At 39.0% G+C, this 17,228-nt stretch overlaps 1 protein-coding gene across 7 annotated transcripts; it reads left to right on the forward strand.

Moving 5' to 3' along the window:
- The first annotated feature begins 357 nt into the window (after positions 1 to 357).
- LOC127157641 (meprin A subunit beta-like) lies at positions 358 to 17,222 on the forward strand. 7 transcript variants are annotated; one of them, XM_051100883.1, is made up of 8 exons: positions 358 to 1,235; positions 1,441 to 1,521; positions 1,794 to 1,812; positions 1,958 to 2,017; positions 2,105 to 2,148; positions 2,386 to 2,464; positions 2,621 to 2,738; positions 16,904 to 17,222. In XM_051100883.1, the coding sequence occupies exons 2-8, from the start codon at positions 1,465 to 1,467 to the stop codon at positions 17,094 to 17,096; spliced, it is 570 nt and encodes a 189-aa protein (XP_050956840.1). In that variant the 5' UTR covers positions 358 to 1,235; positions 1,441 to 1,464; the 3' UTR covers positions 17,097 to 17,222. The 7 variants fall into 7 exon arrangements, with proteins under 7 accessions (XP_050956840.1, XP_050956841.1, XP_050956838.1 ...); XM_051100884.1 differs by having other exon boundaries at positions 1,453 to 1,521; XM_051100881.1 differs by having other exon boundaries at positions 358 to 1,521.
- Positions 17,223 to 17,228: the final 6 nt, after the last annotated feature.

The following is a 17,228-nucleotide window of genomic DNA, read 5'->3' on the forward strand; positions in this document are numbered from 1 at the left end:
TATTTATGCCTGTGGATGAGAATCCGAAACAAGATCTGGTGAGAGGTTGTCCTGCTCCACAGTTTTATAATAACAGGACACGCATGTATACAACACTCTCTTCAAAAGGAAGAGCCGCATTACGCTAGGTCATTACGCTATTTCTGCGTCGTTGCACAGTCCTTTCAGTTTCGGTTTTCAATCTGACCGAGTGTTTACATGCACTCTCAATCGTATTAGAACAGGAATAAACCACCCTCTTCAGTCCGAATGAAATTCTATTCCGATCGGATCGATTATCAACTTTTCGGTCCGGTGGATTAAAATGGTGTTTCTAAACGAAGACTTTTCTGGTCCGATGGAGTTGTGAAAGTCATTCATCTATCATTTCCTCTGATTTTAGGGATTCCTCATGAGTAAGTTCAGGTGTAGGGATGTGGTCAAGATTAAATTTTGGATTAAAATGTTGTTCCAGGGTCAACAAAATATGTTGACCCAGGAACACATCTAACTCAGCAAAATCAGAACATGCAGGATCATCCAATCATCCACTACTGTCATCCTCTGTGAACATCCAGGCCTTTTTATGTTGCTGAGCTCACCAGTGTTTTTTTGTTTGTTTGTTTGTTTTTTTCTCAAAATGTACCAAACTGATTTGGCCACTCCGAATGTTCCTGCTTTGATGGATTTCTTTTGTTTATGAACCCTAACAATTGTCTGTTTTACTTGCATGCAGAGCTTATTAAAGAGCTGTAATTCTTTATTATTACTGTGCTTATTCTTACAGTGTTTATGGCCTTACATTCTAAATGTGATAAGAAATGCTGCCATGAAATTATGTGATCATGTGTCACACCAAAAGATAATGTATGTGCAGTTGCCCAAAAATGATGATTTCAAAGATTTAAACCCTATTCCACCATGGGTGACTAAGCCCCCGAGATTTAGTACTAGTTAAAGTTCAACTGATCCTCTAACTACTAGGAAGAGATTTTGCATTAAATACTTATTCAGCCCTAGTCTGAGGGGAAATAGACAGATACCCTAAAAGGAGACATATGTTGAGTATGCATTATGATTGGATGATATAGAAACATCCTGGTCTGATTAGGGTATAAATACTTAGTTGAAGTGTTCTTCTTTGTCACACACTCTGCAGATGCTCTGTATGATTGTTCTTGCAAAAATAAACCCTGTTTTTTCCTATTCTACAATACTCTCACAATAAGAGTTGGAAACATTTTTCCAGAACAAGGGTGAGTAAATCTTCAGCACATTTTCATTTTGGGTGAACTGTTCCTTTAAACTTCTTCTAACACTTAGCCAAATCATTACTTTTATCATGTCTAATAATATCAAGTTGACCATTATAAATCATATCGGATACAAGCTTGTATCATTGCAGACTTAATTGTTTTGTTCTGTAAGTTGGTTAATACACAATGCACAAATGTTCTGAAGAGAACGGCTCAGACTGGAGTTCTCATGGCGTCTCTCCATACATTGCTGATTCTGTGCGTATGCACCACAGCGCTGTGTTTGGTGAGTGTAGAATTCAGATGTCATAAAAACAATGACTTTGTGATTATGGATTGATTATTATTGTGCTAAACAAAAGCAAATTATCATATTTTAGAGCAAAACTAACACAGCTGTTATGTTATAATGTAATGACCTTGTTCAAAACTGAATGAGTTTTATGATGATATAGTTTGTGAGTATTTCATTCAGGTTATACAATAAACAAAGCTTGCACTGTAATAGTTTGTTGATGTAAATGGGCATCTTTGACACTCAAATGTTTTCTTTCAAAGCCAATATCTTCACTCACAGGTGAGTCATAACAATCACATAATTTTAATATAACAATGTATTCAATAATTACAGCAGTTTTTAAATGATTTTATATATTATGCTCTGAATTTGACCTTTTTAAATGAATGAATGAATGAATTTTTTAATTTATTTATTTTTTTAGGGAATACAAAGATTGATGTGGTTGATGGAAAAGACAAGAATATATTTGATATAAATGGAGGTTTGTTGAAACATTTATATCATTCATATTCATAAATCTGTAGCATAATTTTTATAACACTTTATTAACTGCTGTCCTGTTCAACAGAGGCAGGACTTCACCTGGTGGAAGGAGATATTCTGATACAGGAGGTCAGTGTTTTCTTTGAGCAAATTCTTATGCCACTTTCCACAAATAGGGTACAAAGTAGGGCCTGAATCGCTAGGCCTGAAAAATAATAACATTATTTTTTAGGACATTCTTAACCTGTCAACATTATCCTCAGGAGGTCAAACTAATGTGTAAATACAGTAAAGTTTCAATCACTAAACATCACAAACATCAAAATAATACAATTTTATTCAATAAAATAAATCCATATTTAACAGGGAGAAGACAGAAACACCATTCTGGATGAAAAGTATCGTTGGCCGACCACTGTGCCGTACGTCCTTGACAGAAGCCTTGGTCTGTGAATATATAATAACTGATTCAGCTGAATTTATGCTTTGACCTGTATCTGATATTCTAAATACAACTTAATAATGCTTCAAATTGCTCACTCACTCCCCCTTGTTTTACTTGCTCTTTTTCTTTCTTTTTTTTTTTTTTTTTTTTTGATAGAAATCAATGCCAAAGGTGTGATACTGAGAGCATTTGAGCAATTCAGACTCAAGACCTGTATTGATTTCAAACCCTGGCACAGAGAGCCAAACTACATTTTCATATTTAAAGACAAAGGGTGAGAAAACTTTACATGACACACATTTAAACTCATCTTCACACACTGCATAATAATCAAAATTCTATTCACATTTGTCACTTTTTTGTCACCAAACAAAAACTTTGAAATGAATTATCATTAATCAGTATTTTTTTTTTTTTTTTACTATGAATATGTTTAGGCAATTATGCCTTAGGTTAATTACAAGTAAAAAGTTTTCACCAGTTCCAATTTAAAAACTTAACTTAAAACCTAAGTTCAGCAGCTGCCTTAAACTTTTAAGTTAAATCAACTTAAAAGTGCATGTAACTTCAACTCATAAGCTAAATCAACTTAAAAGTACAAAAAAAAGTAATTTTAACTCATTTTAGTTTAGTAAGTTGAAATGACTTGTAGTTTAAAGTTGATTTAACTTAAAATTTTGCTGCTGACCTTAAGTTTTCAAGTTGAAACTGCTGAAAACTTTTTTACAGTGTATAAGCTAGTGTGCTCCAAAACAATAACAAAATTCACATTTAGAAGATAAAAGCATTCAAAACTTACAGTCTCTTACTTTCACCAACATTAATCAATGATTTTGATGACATCACCCTGCACCCATCACCCTGAAGCATCCCACCCACTCATAGACGTGTCTATATGACCCTGTCCCAAATCGTATCCTAAACCCTCGCAGTCTTAGTCTGAGTCCACAGGTAGAACTATCAGTTGACTGCCATGTAGAAGTCTGCCGCGTAGTTCGCTTCTAGTGATGGGAAGATCAGATCATGTTACTGATCATTTCGGATCTTTGAAACTCATTCATCAAAATTTCCTTCATTTTGTTTATTTCAGCAGAATATTTTTAAAATGTTACGTTTTAATAGCCAAGTTTCACAACACATACGCAATATTATGAATAAGACTGTTAATGAAATAAAACTATAATGCAACCAAGGCCAAATTCTGAGAAAAATAAATGATTAATTCAAGTTATGCAGTCCCTCACCTCCTAATCTGGATTGTGTTTCCCATACAACGACGTAACACGCTGATAAACCACCATAGTACGATGCATTGTTGTGGAAATGAACTAACTATGTTTCCCAAACACAGTCCCAATTTCGTTGTTTGAACCACATTAGTCCAACAACATAGAGCCATTGTTAATGACAACACATGCATGTGGTGGAGTAATAACTCCTGCTATTTATAATATTTGTTAATTTGATTAGAGATGCTGCTAAATTGTACATGGCACCTGATGACTAATTTACAGTTGTTGGTTCCCTTTCATTTTGCTTTATTTAATAACTGATTTATCACGGGTTTTCTTAGGCATTTATGCACATGCGCGCTATTAAAAAATGGCACTTACAGTGGGTACGGAAAGTATTCAGACCCCCTTAAATTTTTCACTCTTTGTTATATTGCAGCCATTTGCTAAAATCATTCAAGTTCATTTTTTTTTTCCTCATTAATGTACACACAGCACCCCATATTGACAGAAAAACACAGAATTGTTGACATTTTTGCAGATTTATTAAAAAAGAAAAACTGAAATATCACATGGTCCTAAGTATTCAGACCCTTTGCTAAGTATTTAGTAGAAGCACCCTTTTGATCTAATACAGCCATGAGTCTTTATGGGAAAGATGCAACAAGTTTTCACACCTGGATTTAGGGATCCTCTGCCATTCCTCCTTGCAGATCCTCTCCAGTTCTGTCAGGTTGGATGGTAAATGTTGGTGGACAGCCATTTTTAGGTCTCTCCAGAGATGCTCAATTGGGTTTAAGTCAGGGCTCTGGCTGGGCAATTCAAGAACAGTCACGGAGTTGTTGTAAAGCCACTCCTTCATTATTTTAGCTGTGTGCTTAGGGTTATTGTCTTGTTGGAAGGTAAACCTTCGGCTCAGTCTGAGGTCCTGAGCACTCTGGAGAAGGTTTTCGTCCAGGATATCCCTGCACTTGGCCGCATTCATCTTTCCCTCAATTGCAACCAGTCGTTCTGTCCCTGCAGCTGAAAAACACCCCCACAGCATGATGCTGCCACCACCATGCTTCACTGTTGGGACTGTATTGGACAAGTGATGAGCAGTGCCTGGTTTTCTCCACATATACCGCTTAGAATTAAGGCCAAAAAGTTCTATCTTGGTCTCATCAGACCAGAGAATCTTATTTTTCACCATCTTGGAGTCCTTCAGGTGTTTTTTAGCAAACTCCATGCAGGCTTTCATGTGTCTTGCAGTGAGGAGAGGCTTCCGTCGGGCCACTCTGCCATAAAGCCCCGACTGGTGGAGGGCTGCAGTGATGGTTGACTTTCTACAACTTTCTCCCATCTCCCGACTGCATCTCTGGAGCTCAGCTACAGTGATCTTTGGGTTCTTCTTTACCTCTCTCACCAAGGCTCTTCTCCCCCGATAGCTCAGTTTGGCCGGACGGCCAGCTCTAGGAAGGGTTCTGGTCGTCCCAAACATCTTCCATTTAAGGATTATGGAGGCCACTGTGCTCTTAGGAACCTTAAGTGCAGCAGAAATTTTTTTTGTAACCTTGGCCAGATCTGTGCCTTGCCACAATTCTGTCTCTGAGCTCTTCAGGCAGTTCCTTTGACCTCATGATTCTCATTTGCTCTGACATGCACTGTGAGCTGTAAGGTCTTATATAGACAGGTGTGTGGCTTTCCTAATCAAGTCCAATCAGTATAATCAAACACAGCTGGACTCAAATGAAGGTGTAGAACCATCTCAAGGATGATCAGAAGAAATGGACAGCACCTGAGTTAAATATATGAGTGTCACAGCAAAGGGTCTGAATACTTAGGACCATGTGATATTTCAGTTTTTCTTTTTTAACAAATTTGCAAAAATGTCAACAATTCTGTGTTTTTCTGTCAATATGGGGTGCTGTGTGTACATTAATGAGGGAAAAAAATGAACTTAAATGATTTTAGCAAATGGCTGCAACATAACAAAGAGTGAAAAATTTAAGGGGGTCTGAATACTTTCCGTACCCACTGTATATAGAATGTGTAAAAATACATTGATTAAAATGCATTTATATTTACATCAGATGAAAGATATAGATTGCACTGCATATTAGCTTGCTTAGTGTGCCCAATAGGAGAAATTATTTAAGCCCATGTCTTACTAACAAGAAACTACGCTTAACCACAGGTCGAGAGCTGTAGTTCCAACCACATAAGTTTGCGACGCTGTCTGTGAATGTTCGTTTGAACTGTGGGTAACACTTAATTGTTGAATTATGCTGGTATTGACAGAACTTGTTACCATAGTTGGCTAACGATGCTTTTAGGAAACACCCACCCGTATGGCAGCCATAAAGTAGACTACTTCATATAGTCGTCATCATCCCAACGGCTATAAAACATGTTTGATATGATCGGGGGGCCCCGATTTGTGTGCGCGCAGGGGTGCATTTCCCAAAAGCATTGTTTGCCAACTATGGTCGCAAGTTCTGTCGTTACCAACATAGCTCAACTTGGGCCAGAGCTGTTGAGCTCAGCAAAGACACATTTCACAGCAGCGTATAACACACCGCAAATTTGAAAGTGTTAAATTCACACTCTCAGTGTTAAAATTAACACTTTTTCAATGTTTACATAGGTCCACACTAAAGAGAGTTAAACTAACACTTTAAATAGTGTTACTTTTTTAAACACTTGCATAGAGTTAAAACAACACTGTAAGTGTTCACTAATAACACTATTGTGTTTTTTCCCCTCATTTACACCGTTAGTGTTGAAACTACACAAGGTGTGTCAATAGCTTAACACCAAAGGAGTTATTTCCATACTAATATAGTGTTCATACAAACCCTGATTTGTCATTAAATGTAATTGCATTCAGTTCAACTAAAAATACATAATGTGTGCATTCAATAACAGTCAACACGTTGTATCAGTTTAAACCAGGGGTGGCGAACTCCGGTCCTGGAGAGCAGCAGCCCTGCAGAGTTCAGCTCCAACCCTAATTAAAACACACCTGCCTGTTGCTTTCTAGTAAACCTTCAGACCTTGATTAGCTTGTCCACAAAGTGGACTTAGAGTTCGATAGCACTCAAGGAGCTGGTTCCGTCAGAAGGGATGAGGTGCTTGTCTGACCACATAGAATAAGATTCCCTTGATCCTTCTCAATACCAGTAGGTTTGGCTGATGGTCCTCCCTCTGACTGAGATGATCTATAATACTGGTGCAGGTGCAGGACTGTAAACAGCAAAAACAAAAATTTGATCAAACAAAAAAAAAAAAAAAAAAAAAAAAAAAAAAAAAAAAAAAAAGGGGGGAAAAATTATCTATGTGCTTTGATGAATGTATAAAACCCTGACAGTAGTAACCTTTGATGATGAAATGTGCTTTAAAGGGTTAGTTCACCCAAAATTAAAATTCTAATATTTACTGACCCTCATGTTGTTCCACACTCGAAAGTATTTTGTTTATCTTTGAAACACAAGTGAATATAAACTGAGAGATTTTTGTCCACACAGCTACCACTTTAATGCTTAAAATGTTTTCAAAGAGATCATAAAACTAATTTACATGAATTGAGCCATTTAGTCCAATTTTTTTGATGAGACAGTCACCTTATATGATAAACAGATTGAAATTAGGCTTTTATTTACAAATAGCAATCAGCAAACAAACGGTTCCTGTGAAAGCTCAAACGATACTGCATAACACAAGAATGAAACTCACTGGTTCTCATGCTTGAGCTTCCGTTTACCATATCTGATGTTTTAGATAAATGTTTATATGTGAATAAAAAGCCTAAATTCAATATGTTCATCATACAAAGCGATCAACTCTCTTCAGAAAATATAGAATAAATCACTCAATTCATATGGATTAGTTTTATGATCTCTTTATGAACTTTCTGAAGCATCATAATGGTATTTGCCAATGAAGGGACATTAAAATAATTCAATTTGTGTTTTGAAGATGAACAAAAGTTTTAAGTGTTCGGAATGACATGAGGGTGAGTACGTGACTACTTTGATTACAGTAAATTAACCCTTTAATCAAAACAAAAAACGACAGTATTGAGAGTTTTACCTTATGGAAGTGCACAAGTCTGTCTCATCCTAATTTTCTTCCTCATCACTGGACTGTTTTTCCAGGGCGTCTTGGACAATCTGATTAAACATGACAACAATACAGGGGACAACTTAAGACTAGTAAAATGACGGAAGGGAATTATTACACAGACAAATCAAATGTTAACAAAAACATGCCATCATATTATGGAGGCCTTAAAAGAATGTGTGAGTGTTTATATATTTAGATATTAATATATTTACCATCAGGTATGCCAGCAGAAACAATTTCTTCTGCACAACTTAAATGTAGATGCCTTCAATTTGTGTCCTATTCCACATCTGTATCTGTGTCTTTTAACTGAAAAGTAATTTTAACAATAATATAAATACAGACATCATTTACTTTTTTCTTCATATTAAGTAAAATCTCAGTGATTTAAAAGCAAACAGAAAAGCTTTGAAACCTGGAAACAAGCTCTGTGGACGTTTTAGTATCAGCTTAAACATGGTTGCTATATGACTTTTAATTAATGGTTTTAATTAGTCAGTTTACTAAGCAGTAGCACTTACTGTAATATATTTTGATAGGAGGCTGCTTTCGGAAGAGAGACAACAGACACGTACTCTGCGAGCTTACTTGTTTACTTAGAACTCACGCTCAATCAGGTCACACACGTACATACAAGGGGGCGTGGTTTAAACGTAAATGTCACTCAGAACATCTATTACACTCCTCCCCTTTTAGATTTGTACATCTTCATTACAACATAAACATCTTAGAAACAACTTTTTTTTTTTCCGACATCAACACATTAGCAAAGAACACCAATGATACTGTAACTTATAAATACAATATTTTTGGAGCAGTACGAATCCTCTGAGGGTATCTGCGAACAGTTTCCACAGTAGGTGTCACACAACCTGGATCTTGTGCTGTCAAGTTCTCTGTGTTTTCAGGGCTCTTAGGCTCAAGGATTTGCGTGGAACAGTCCCCAGGGGTAGGAAAGTTCAACGGTCCACTGTTGTCATCAGTGACACTTGAATTCAGGATCTCTAACACACCATGCGTGGGGGATCCTACTGCAGCATTTCTTGACAACATATGTTCCACGTGCACAGTGCGCCTTCTGTGACCCTCCTGCATGAGATAACTTACAGGACCCTTCCGCTCGATCACCGTTGCACTCAACCATTTCTCCTGCCCTCCTCTGAAATTTCGGACTTGTACTGGTTCTTCCTCCACAAAGGATCTTAGGACTCGTTTTCCTTGGTCATGTTGTCTCTTTTGTTCCTGCTGTTTTTCTTGAACTGACTTTGCTAGATCAGGCTTCAACAGTGAAAAATGTGTTCGGATTTGACGCTTTAGAAACAGCTCTGCTGGTGTTTTTCCTGTTACGGTATGAGGTGTACTACGATACATTACAAATTTGCCAATTTGTGCTTAAGTGAAAACATCTGCTTGCTCTGTTTTTCACAAACACTTTTTAGGAGGGACTGTTTAAGTATCTGAACAGATCTTTCTGCAGCACCGTTTGAGGCCGGGTGGTAGGCAGGAACTCGTGTATGTTTTATTCCATTTCCTTTTAGGAAATCAGTGAACTCCGCAGACACTAGTTGTGGTCGTTATCGGAGACCACCTCTTCTGGTATCCCATAAGCTGCAAACAAGCCTCGGAGAGCATCAATTGTGAATGAGGAGGTTATTAATGACATCGGTAAGACCTCTAACCATTTTGAATGGCTGTCGATCACTACTAGGAAAAACTGCTTGTCTTTTTCTGTGAAATCAATGTGGATTCTCTGCCATGGCCTTTCAGGCCATCTCCACAGATGAAGAGGCGCCCCGGCAGGTGACTTTTGAACCGCCAGACAGCAGCTACAGCTGCGCACTCTCTCTTCAATGCAGCCATCTAATCCTGGCCACCACAGAATGCTACGAGCGAGGGCCTTCATACGGCAGATTCCGGGGTGCTCATGGTGTAGCTCGTCCAGTAGTCTTGATCGATATTTGGGAGGAATTATAACACGCATTCCCCACAAAACACAACCTTGATCCTCCGACAGTTCATGTCTACATGTGAAGTATGGCTTCAGATTCTCCTCCGACACATAGTTTGGCCAGCCATTTACAGTATAATTCCACACTTTGCATAGTGTAGGATCTTTCCGTGTTGCTTGGGCTATGTCTCTTGCTGATGTAGGAGCCGATGATCCTCCCGTGAAGTCACATACACAGGAACTCTCGCAATGCCAGTGCGAGATCGTAAAATAATAAACTCTTATCAGACAGGAAGATCCAGGAAGGCCCAGGAGAAAAGACCATTTGCTTATCAACCACCTGGCCCATCCTTTCCTTTAGCAACAGGGGGCAGGTCACTACAGAGAAGAGGCCAAGGATCTAAGCTATCACACTCATACAAAACAATCACATATATATTCCGAATTCACAATCAGAAACCTCTCATGTTTGATATCAATTTTATAGTCTCAGTGCGGTTGGAAATAGTATCTCAGTCCCATACCAGTTGAACAGACCAGAAATAAAGATCTGAAACTTAAGGAAAACTCTGTTCTCCTGATATGGGTGGTGTTGCTGAAGAGGTCTGTACCACATGCTGTCTTCACACCCCCAACTTTAGGCTTCAGCAAAAGGTCCTGTGAAGTTTTATTACGCTAAATTTATGATTGTAATGTTCTGATCTGGGTACTTAAAGAGGATTAGCGAAACATTCAGGGAAGCATCTGTAACCAGAACTTCCCGCACGATTGTCGTGTGTCTCTCTATTTGCCAGGTATGCTGACTCTTTGTTAGTATTTTTATTTTCTCGGTTTTGAATTCTATGCTGATCAGTAATGTAACTAAAATGTGATGTTTTCCTATAAAGGTTGTATTTCTTTTTATTAATTGAACGTACTTTTGATTGAGCTTCCATTGCTATTTTTAAATATGCCTGGCATAAATAAATGTGAACTTTGACTTATTCTGGACTTCTTGGAAATGATTTTCTAGTAGGTTAATGTGTAGGGTGCTTTCCTCAAGACTGCGCCAGGGCAGCCCACGCCGGAAGTACCGACTGATGAGCCATGGGGACATCACTAGGGCTCCGGATGTTGAGCTGTCACTGGCTTAACACGATGTAGCTCTCGCGATTATGGGGGAAATATATACTTTCTGTTGAGAGCACGCAGGCGCGGCCCACTTTAAGATATGATAATCGCTCTGCATCCTCTGAGTAAGTCAGAAACTGGCGAGCTTGTGTCGACGAATTCGCCACGGCCGGGGTGTAAATCGAAAGCGGCACCAGTCCCTAACGAACGAAATATTGAGACTACGGGATTTCCAGAATATTCAAATGTCTAAATTATTATACAGAAAATTGGCCGTGATCAGCAAATTATAGAATACAAACCAGAATTAACAAATTATTCATAATTGGGGTCAGACTAAATTATTAATGGAGTCAGATTTTTGTTTGGAAACTAAATTTTAATATTTCAAAGTAATTTTTACAGAAGTGCCGAAAAAGCTCGACACGCAAGAAACCTTCAGCTGGACCGCTAGGCTTGCCGTAGCGGGAGGAGCCTTACACTGACACTGGAAGATCATCCACCTGGGAAAAGTAGAACACACTTCCTTCTTCCCCAGTACAGTCTTTCACCACTGTTGGCAGTCTGGACATTGCGTCAGCATTCATGTGGTCAGCTGATTTCCGATACTCAATGTCGTAATTATAAGCCATCAGCACTAATGCCCATCGTTGCATTCCAAGAGCTGCCAAAGTTGGTATTGCTGCCTTTGGTCCGAGAATCACCAGTAGCGGCTTGAGGTCAGTTATTAGTGTAAATTTCCTTCCATAGATATATTTGTGGAACTTCCTTACCCCGTAGATGATGGACAAGGCTTCTTGTTCTATTTGAGCATACTTTTTCTCGGTTTCAGTCAACGTGCGAGACGCGAACACTATTGGGCACTCTTCTCCATTGTCCATAATGTGTGAGATCACGACGCCCACCCCATAAGGTGAGGCATCACACTCTAATTTCAGGGGTCGGTTGCCATCATAATGCACCAGCACTGTGCTACCGAGCAACAGCTGTTTCGCCTCCTCAAAAGCCATATCACAAGCAGCAGTCCAGCTCCATGGTTGCTTCTGTTTAAGCAGATTATGTAAAGGTTGAAGCCTACTGGAGAGATTTTGCGAAAAAAGGACCATAATAATTCAGAAGGCCCAAAAAAGATCGTAACTCAGTGGCATTGTTTGGTTTCGGGGCATTTACAATTGCTGCTACCTTTTCGTCAGTAGGGTGAAGTCCCTCTTTGTCGATGCGGTGCCCCAAATACTCAACGCTGCTTTGCATGAACTGACACTTGGAAAGTTTTACTCTGAGGCCATACCTCTCCAGCCTTGTCAGCACTTCGTCCAGTTTCCTGATATGCTCCTCTTTTGTGCTGGCAGTGACAAGGATGTCATCCAGGAAATCTAGCCCTTGAAGGATTTGATCCATGACGGCCTGGAAAATAGAAGGAGCACTGGCCACTCCATAACTCAGACGATGGTACTTGTACAAGCCACGATGAGTATTAATGGTGAGGTACTTCTCTGAGTTCTGGTCCAGTTTTAATTGCTGATAAGCATGCGCCAAGTCTAGTTTGCTAAACAATGTTCCGCCTGCTAGCTTAGCGAACAAATCCTCTGTGTTGGGTAACGGATATGTTTCCAGGTTCTGGTTTATAGTGACTTTATAGTCACCACAGATGCGGATGGACATGTCACTTTTAGGCACGACTACAATTGGCACTGCCCAGTCACTTCTTTCAATTTTGGATACTATGCCTGCCTTTTCCAGCCTGTCCAGTTCCTTGTCCACCGCTTCTCGTAACGCATAAGGAACAGGTCTAGCTTTCTGAAAGATCGGTGTTGCATCAGGACGGACTTGGATAGTTGCTTTAAAATCTTTAATTGTGCTTGGTTTGTCAGAAAAAAACTCTGTGTGTCGTCTCAGCACGGCTTTTACTGCTGGGTCAGAGGCCACTTCAGCTTTCTCCACATTGAAAATGTTTGGCCAGTCTAAGAGAATTTTCTCTAACCAGTTCCGGCCAAGCAGGGCTGGTCTTTCCCCTTTGACAATGACCAATGGCAGTGTCACATTCTGCCTTTCATACTGCACTGGCACATCAACAGATCCCAGCAGTAGAATTCTCTCACCTGAATATGTAATTAGCTGCATGCTGGTTTTGCTTAACGGAAGGTGAGACAGAAACTCCCTGTATGACAGTTCTGACATCAGTGACACAGCTGCTCCTGTGTCAAGCTGCATGTCCATGCACTTGCCATCCAATTTCACATTCACCACAATTCCTTTCTTTCCGTCTGAGGTTGTGTATATTGTATATACTCCAAATAACTCTGATTCATCATCTTTTCCTTCATTACAGCTATCTGCTTCCACATACTGTGTCTGTCCAGCTGCTTTTTTATTTCTACAGGCTCTAGCAATGTGTCCGATTTTGTTACACACATGACATTTCTCATTCTTGAACCTGCAGTCTCTAGCAGAATGTTTCCCAGCATATCTGTAACAGTTATTACTTTCTTCTTGTCTGTTGTCTGTTTCTGGTATTTTCCTTTTTCAGAATCATCTCTCCCCTTAAACTTCCCTTTTCCTCTCCTATGGAAAAAGCAAAAGTTTTGCTTCATTCACAGCATTCACTGACTGTAAATCCTTTGTTTTACCCGCAATTTCCAGCGTGTTACTCGATGCGAGCTCCATGGATGACACAGTTTCACAAGCCTGGTTAAACGTCAGATCCTTTTGACTCAGCAGTTTGCGTTGCATCGACTCCACTGCATTGAGTCCACTCACAAATCTGTCTCTGAGCGCATCACTCAAATACTGTCCAAATTCACAGCTCACTGATAGCTGCCTCAAAGCCATGATGTAATCCGCCACGGATTCACCTTCCTTTTGGTTGCGTTTCTGAAACTTAAAACGCTCCGCGATCACTAATGGTTGCAGTCTGTAATGCGCTAGCAACGCTGCTTTCAGTTCGTTGTACGTCATTTCACTAGGCTTCATAGGTGTGACTAGATTCTTTAACAGTCCATATGTGTCTGCCCCGGGAGAAACACACTAACCTTTTTCTCACTTGCGATGTCATTTGCCAGCAGCCACTGTTCAAAACGCTCTGTGTACGATCAGAGGCGAACCAAGGTGAAGTGGGGGCCCCAGGCAAAATGAATAGATGAGGCCTTTCTAAAAGATCATTTCGTTAATATATCTTTGTTACCTAAATATACATTTATACAACATAAAAAAGTAGTCAAAACACATAATATAACATAAATAGTTTATTTTTTAAAACAAAGTGCATATTCTTTGACAAAATATTAATCTAAAATCTTAAAGATACAGAACAATCTTTCTATTTATAGAAATATATGGTAATCATCTTAATTTATTATTTATTATTAGTTTATCAACTGGCTATGTTAACTAATTTTCTAGAGTTGTAAAGTAAATGTATTGATATAGTAACACTATATCTAACATGCTGAGCTGTCAGAAGGATGGACTGGGGTATCTCCCTGAGGTGGTGGTGGTGACAGGAACTTAAGCAATGCTCCTGAATGCAGAAATATATGATTAGCATTTTAATTTAATCGTTTTAATTTAATTTACAGTTTATTAACTATTAGTTCATTGTTAGTTGCCAACTAATTATGTTAACTCAACTATTTTAATGTAGAAGAGCTAAATAAAAATGTCAACTAAGTAAATGTAATGATATTTATTTAAATTGTTTTGTGAGCTCTCCACTGGCAGCAAAACACAGTACCAAAACTTGCCAAGTGGTGATGTTCACCTCATTAACATTATCACCTATCGGTCTTTGTCAGTCACGTGCGTTTATTATGTGTGACGTCACCGAGGCGCCATTTTGAAGGTATCGTTGCATTGAGCCGTGAACTGAAAGTATACAGAGCCGTAAAGTAAAGACCGTTTAAATCATCATACTGGAGAAACAGAAGCAAACCAAGTAGATATGGGACCAAGATAATCTCAGCAGAAGTTTTAGGAACCGTAACTTATATAATCTGTCATTAACAATTAACACTGATCCTTATTAACGTTACTTGACCGCAAAAAGTTGAGTGCTGCCGGTGTTCAACCTTGTTGGAAATATGATGTGCTCTTGTTTATGGTATAAAAACGTATATTATTTACTTACAAATACACTTATATGTTCTGTTTTTGTCTACCATTGATTTGCACATTCCCTTATATCATTAATACCATTAAACGTTACCCTGTTTGTTCAACATTTTCCGTACTTCTTTTGGCTGATAACAAGTACTGATAAGGAGTCAATCAAAAACACATTTATGAAAATGTCATTATATATACTTTATTATAAATGCAACACTGTGTTATAAAATCAGTTTAAAAATGCATAACAGATGTGACAAGCATGATGAACATCAACATACTGCTAAGTGGACACAGTGCAGGTACTACAAAGAAAGTTGAATAATAATAAAATGAAAATAAATAATAAAATTAATAATATTAATAATAATAATAATAATGTGATGATGATGATTTGATGCTTCTGCCAAACATTTCTGATGACCCTTTCTACATGAATATTTATAAGTGCTAGATGATCTGTCAAATAATTAATAGTTTGTAGGTAGAACACATTCTGGCACACACTTTTACACTGAATGGTTTGCCCTGGCACCACTAACCGGTTCATCGGTTTAAAAACCTGCTATTCGTTCTTAAGGTATTGTTTTCGTTATAATGTACTGATTCAAATTAGTCATCAATAATAATTATTTTACCACTAAATAATAATAATCGCGTATGAACAGGCAGCATCTGTGGTGAGGGGGCAGCGCCGGCGCAACCATCAAACATATTTCAAAGGAATCTTGCGCCATGTTCCTGACCGCATCAGCATCTTTACCGGGTGCTTTTAGGGAATATTTGCATTTATCCACACTTGTCATTACGCCGTATACCTGCACTACACCACTGAATAGCATTGATATCCCAAAACAACATGTGGAAACTAAAAAAATCGCTTACTTACCTTTATGAAAATGTCGAGGGCAAATATGATGATTTTGCATATCACCGCTGCTATATGCAGGCCATCCGATGCTTCTTGGTTATTTCCGCTGCATGTTGTCTACTGTTTCTTTCAAGTGGGAGACCTAAAATATCTTTCCTTGTGGTCAGTTTTTAACCTTTTCTATCATGTAATTTACCATCGCTGACTTCAACACAACAAAAACGTACCATTTTGAAGCAAATCAACAGGTTAATTCTGCAACTACAGATACCTTACAAATGGCGGCGATACCCAAAATGCAATTCGATTCTCGTGAGCGTGACGTCACCTGACAAAGACCGATTGCAGCCTATTAATACCTGCATAAAATACATGCTGCTGCTACAGTACGTGTAACCCTAGCTAGTAACCCTATTACAAATTAGACAATCTAGAAAATTATTAAACGAAAATAAGCTGGAACAACAAAAACACTGGTTTGTCATATAATTATCATTAAGTCATCAATGATCATTATCTCCATCACTTAACTTACCGCTGTCATGTTTCCTCTTTTCCTCCTCTTCTTGTTTTTTTTCCGCTTTTGGCTGCCAGATGGATAAGTCCTTTTCATTTTTAAAAAAGCCTAGTAATAAGTGCTGCTGTGCCAGTTTGAAAACCGCGGCTGACGCATCATGAAGAAAAAGCAAGCACATCCAGCGTAACGCGAGAGGGAGCCCTCTAGGGGGGATGCGGATATATTGCTCCATGTTGCGTGTATGTTTTTAATAATGACATTTCAGATTGTTCAAATGGTCAGCTGTCGGGGCCCCCTCAAAATGCGGGGCCCCAGGCAATTGCCTGTCTTGCCTGCCCTATTGCTACGCCTCTGGTACCGTAACCTGGTCCCCGGTAGAATGAACTGCCGTCTGAGTCAGTGACTAGACTGCCTACTTTTCATGGGTCATCCCAGAAATACTCAACATTGCCCATGGCTGTATGGAAATAGAAGATACTGTTTATTAAACATCATCTCTAATTCATCTGTAGCCAAGTACAAAAATGCCTAATATCTATAAACTTGTATTTTACAGTCAGTGGAGGTCTTTGTTGGATCTGTGGTCACCATCCTATTGTTCATGCGGTGTTGGATGTTTGGATTCTGGTCCATCAGCTCCATGGACGCCTGACGCCATGGACACGGCCACTGGAGACTGTCATCATTGGGACCAGAGGTCAAGTGGAGGTAGACTGCCATATTATCTGGGTTGTCTGTCACACCCTTAATGTACAAAGCAATCTGAAATGAGTAACCATCTGGGGACAGGAAACGGGGGCTGTAGGTTTTGGAACCGTCAGGGGTTGTAGCCAGAAGACTGGTAAAATCACGAATGCGCCAAGTGTGTTGAGGACACTGGG

This window comes from Labeo rohita, unplaced genomic scaffold, assembly GCF_022985175.1.
Source record: "Labeo rohita strain BAU-BD-2019 unplaced genomic scaffold, IGBB_LRoh.1.0 scaffold_114, whole genome shotgun sequence".
In the NCBI taxonomy this organism is placed as follows: Eukaryota; Metazoa; Chordata; class Actinopteri; order Cypriniformes; family Cyprinidae; genus Labeo; species Labeo rohita.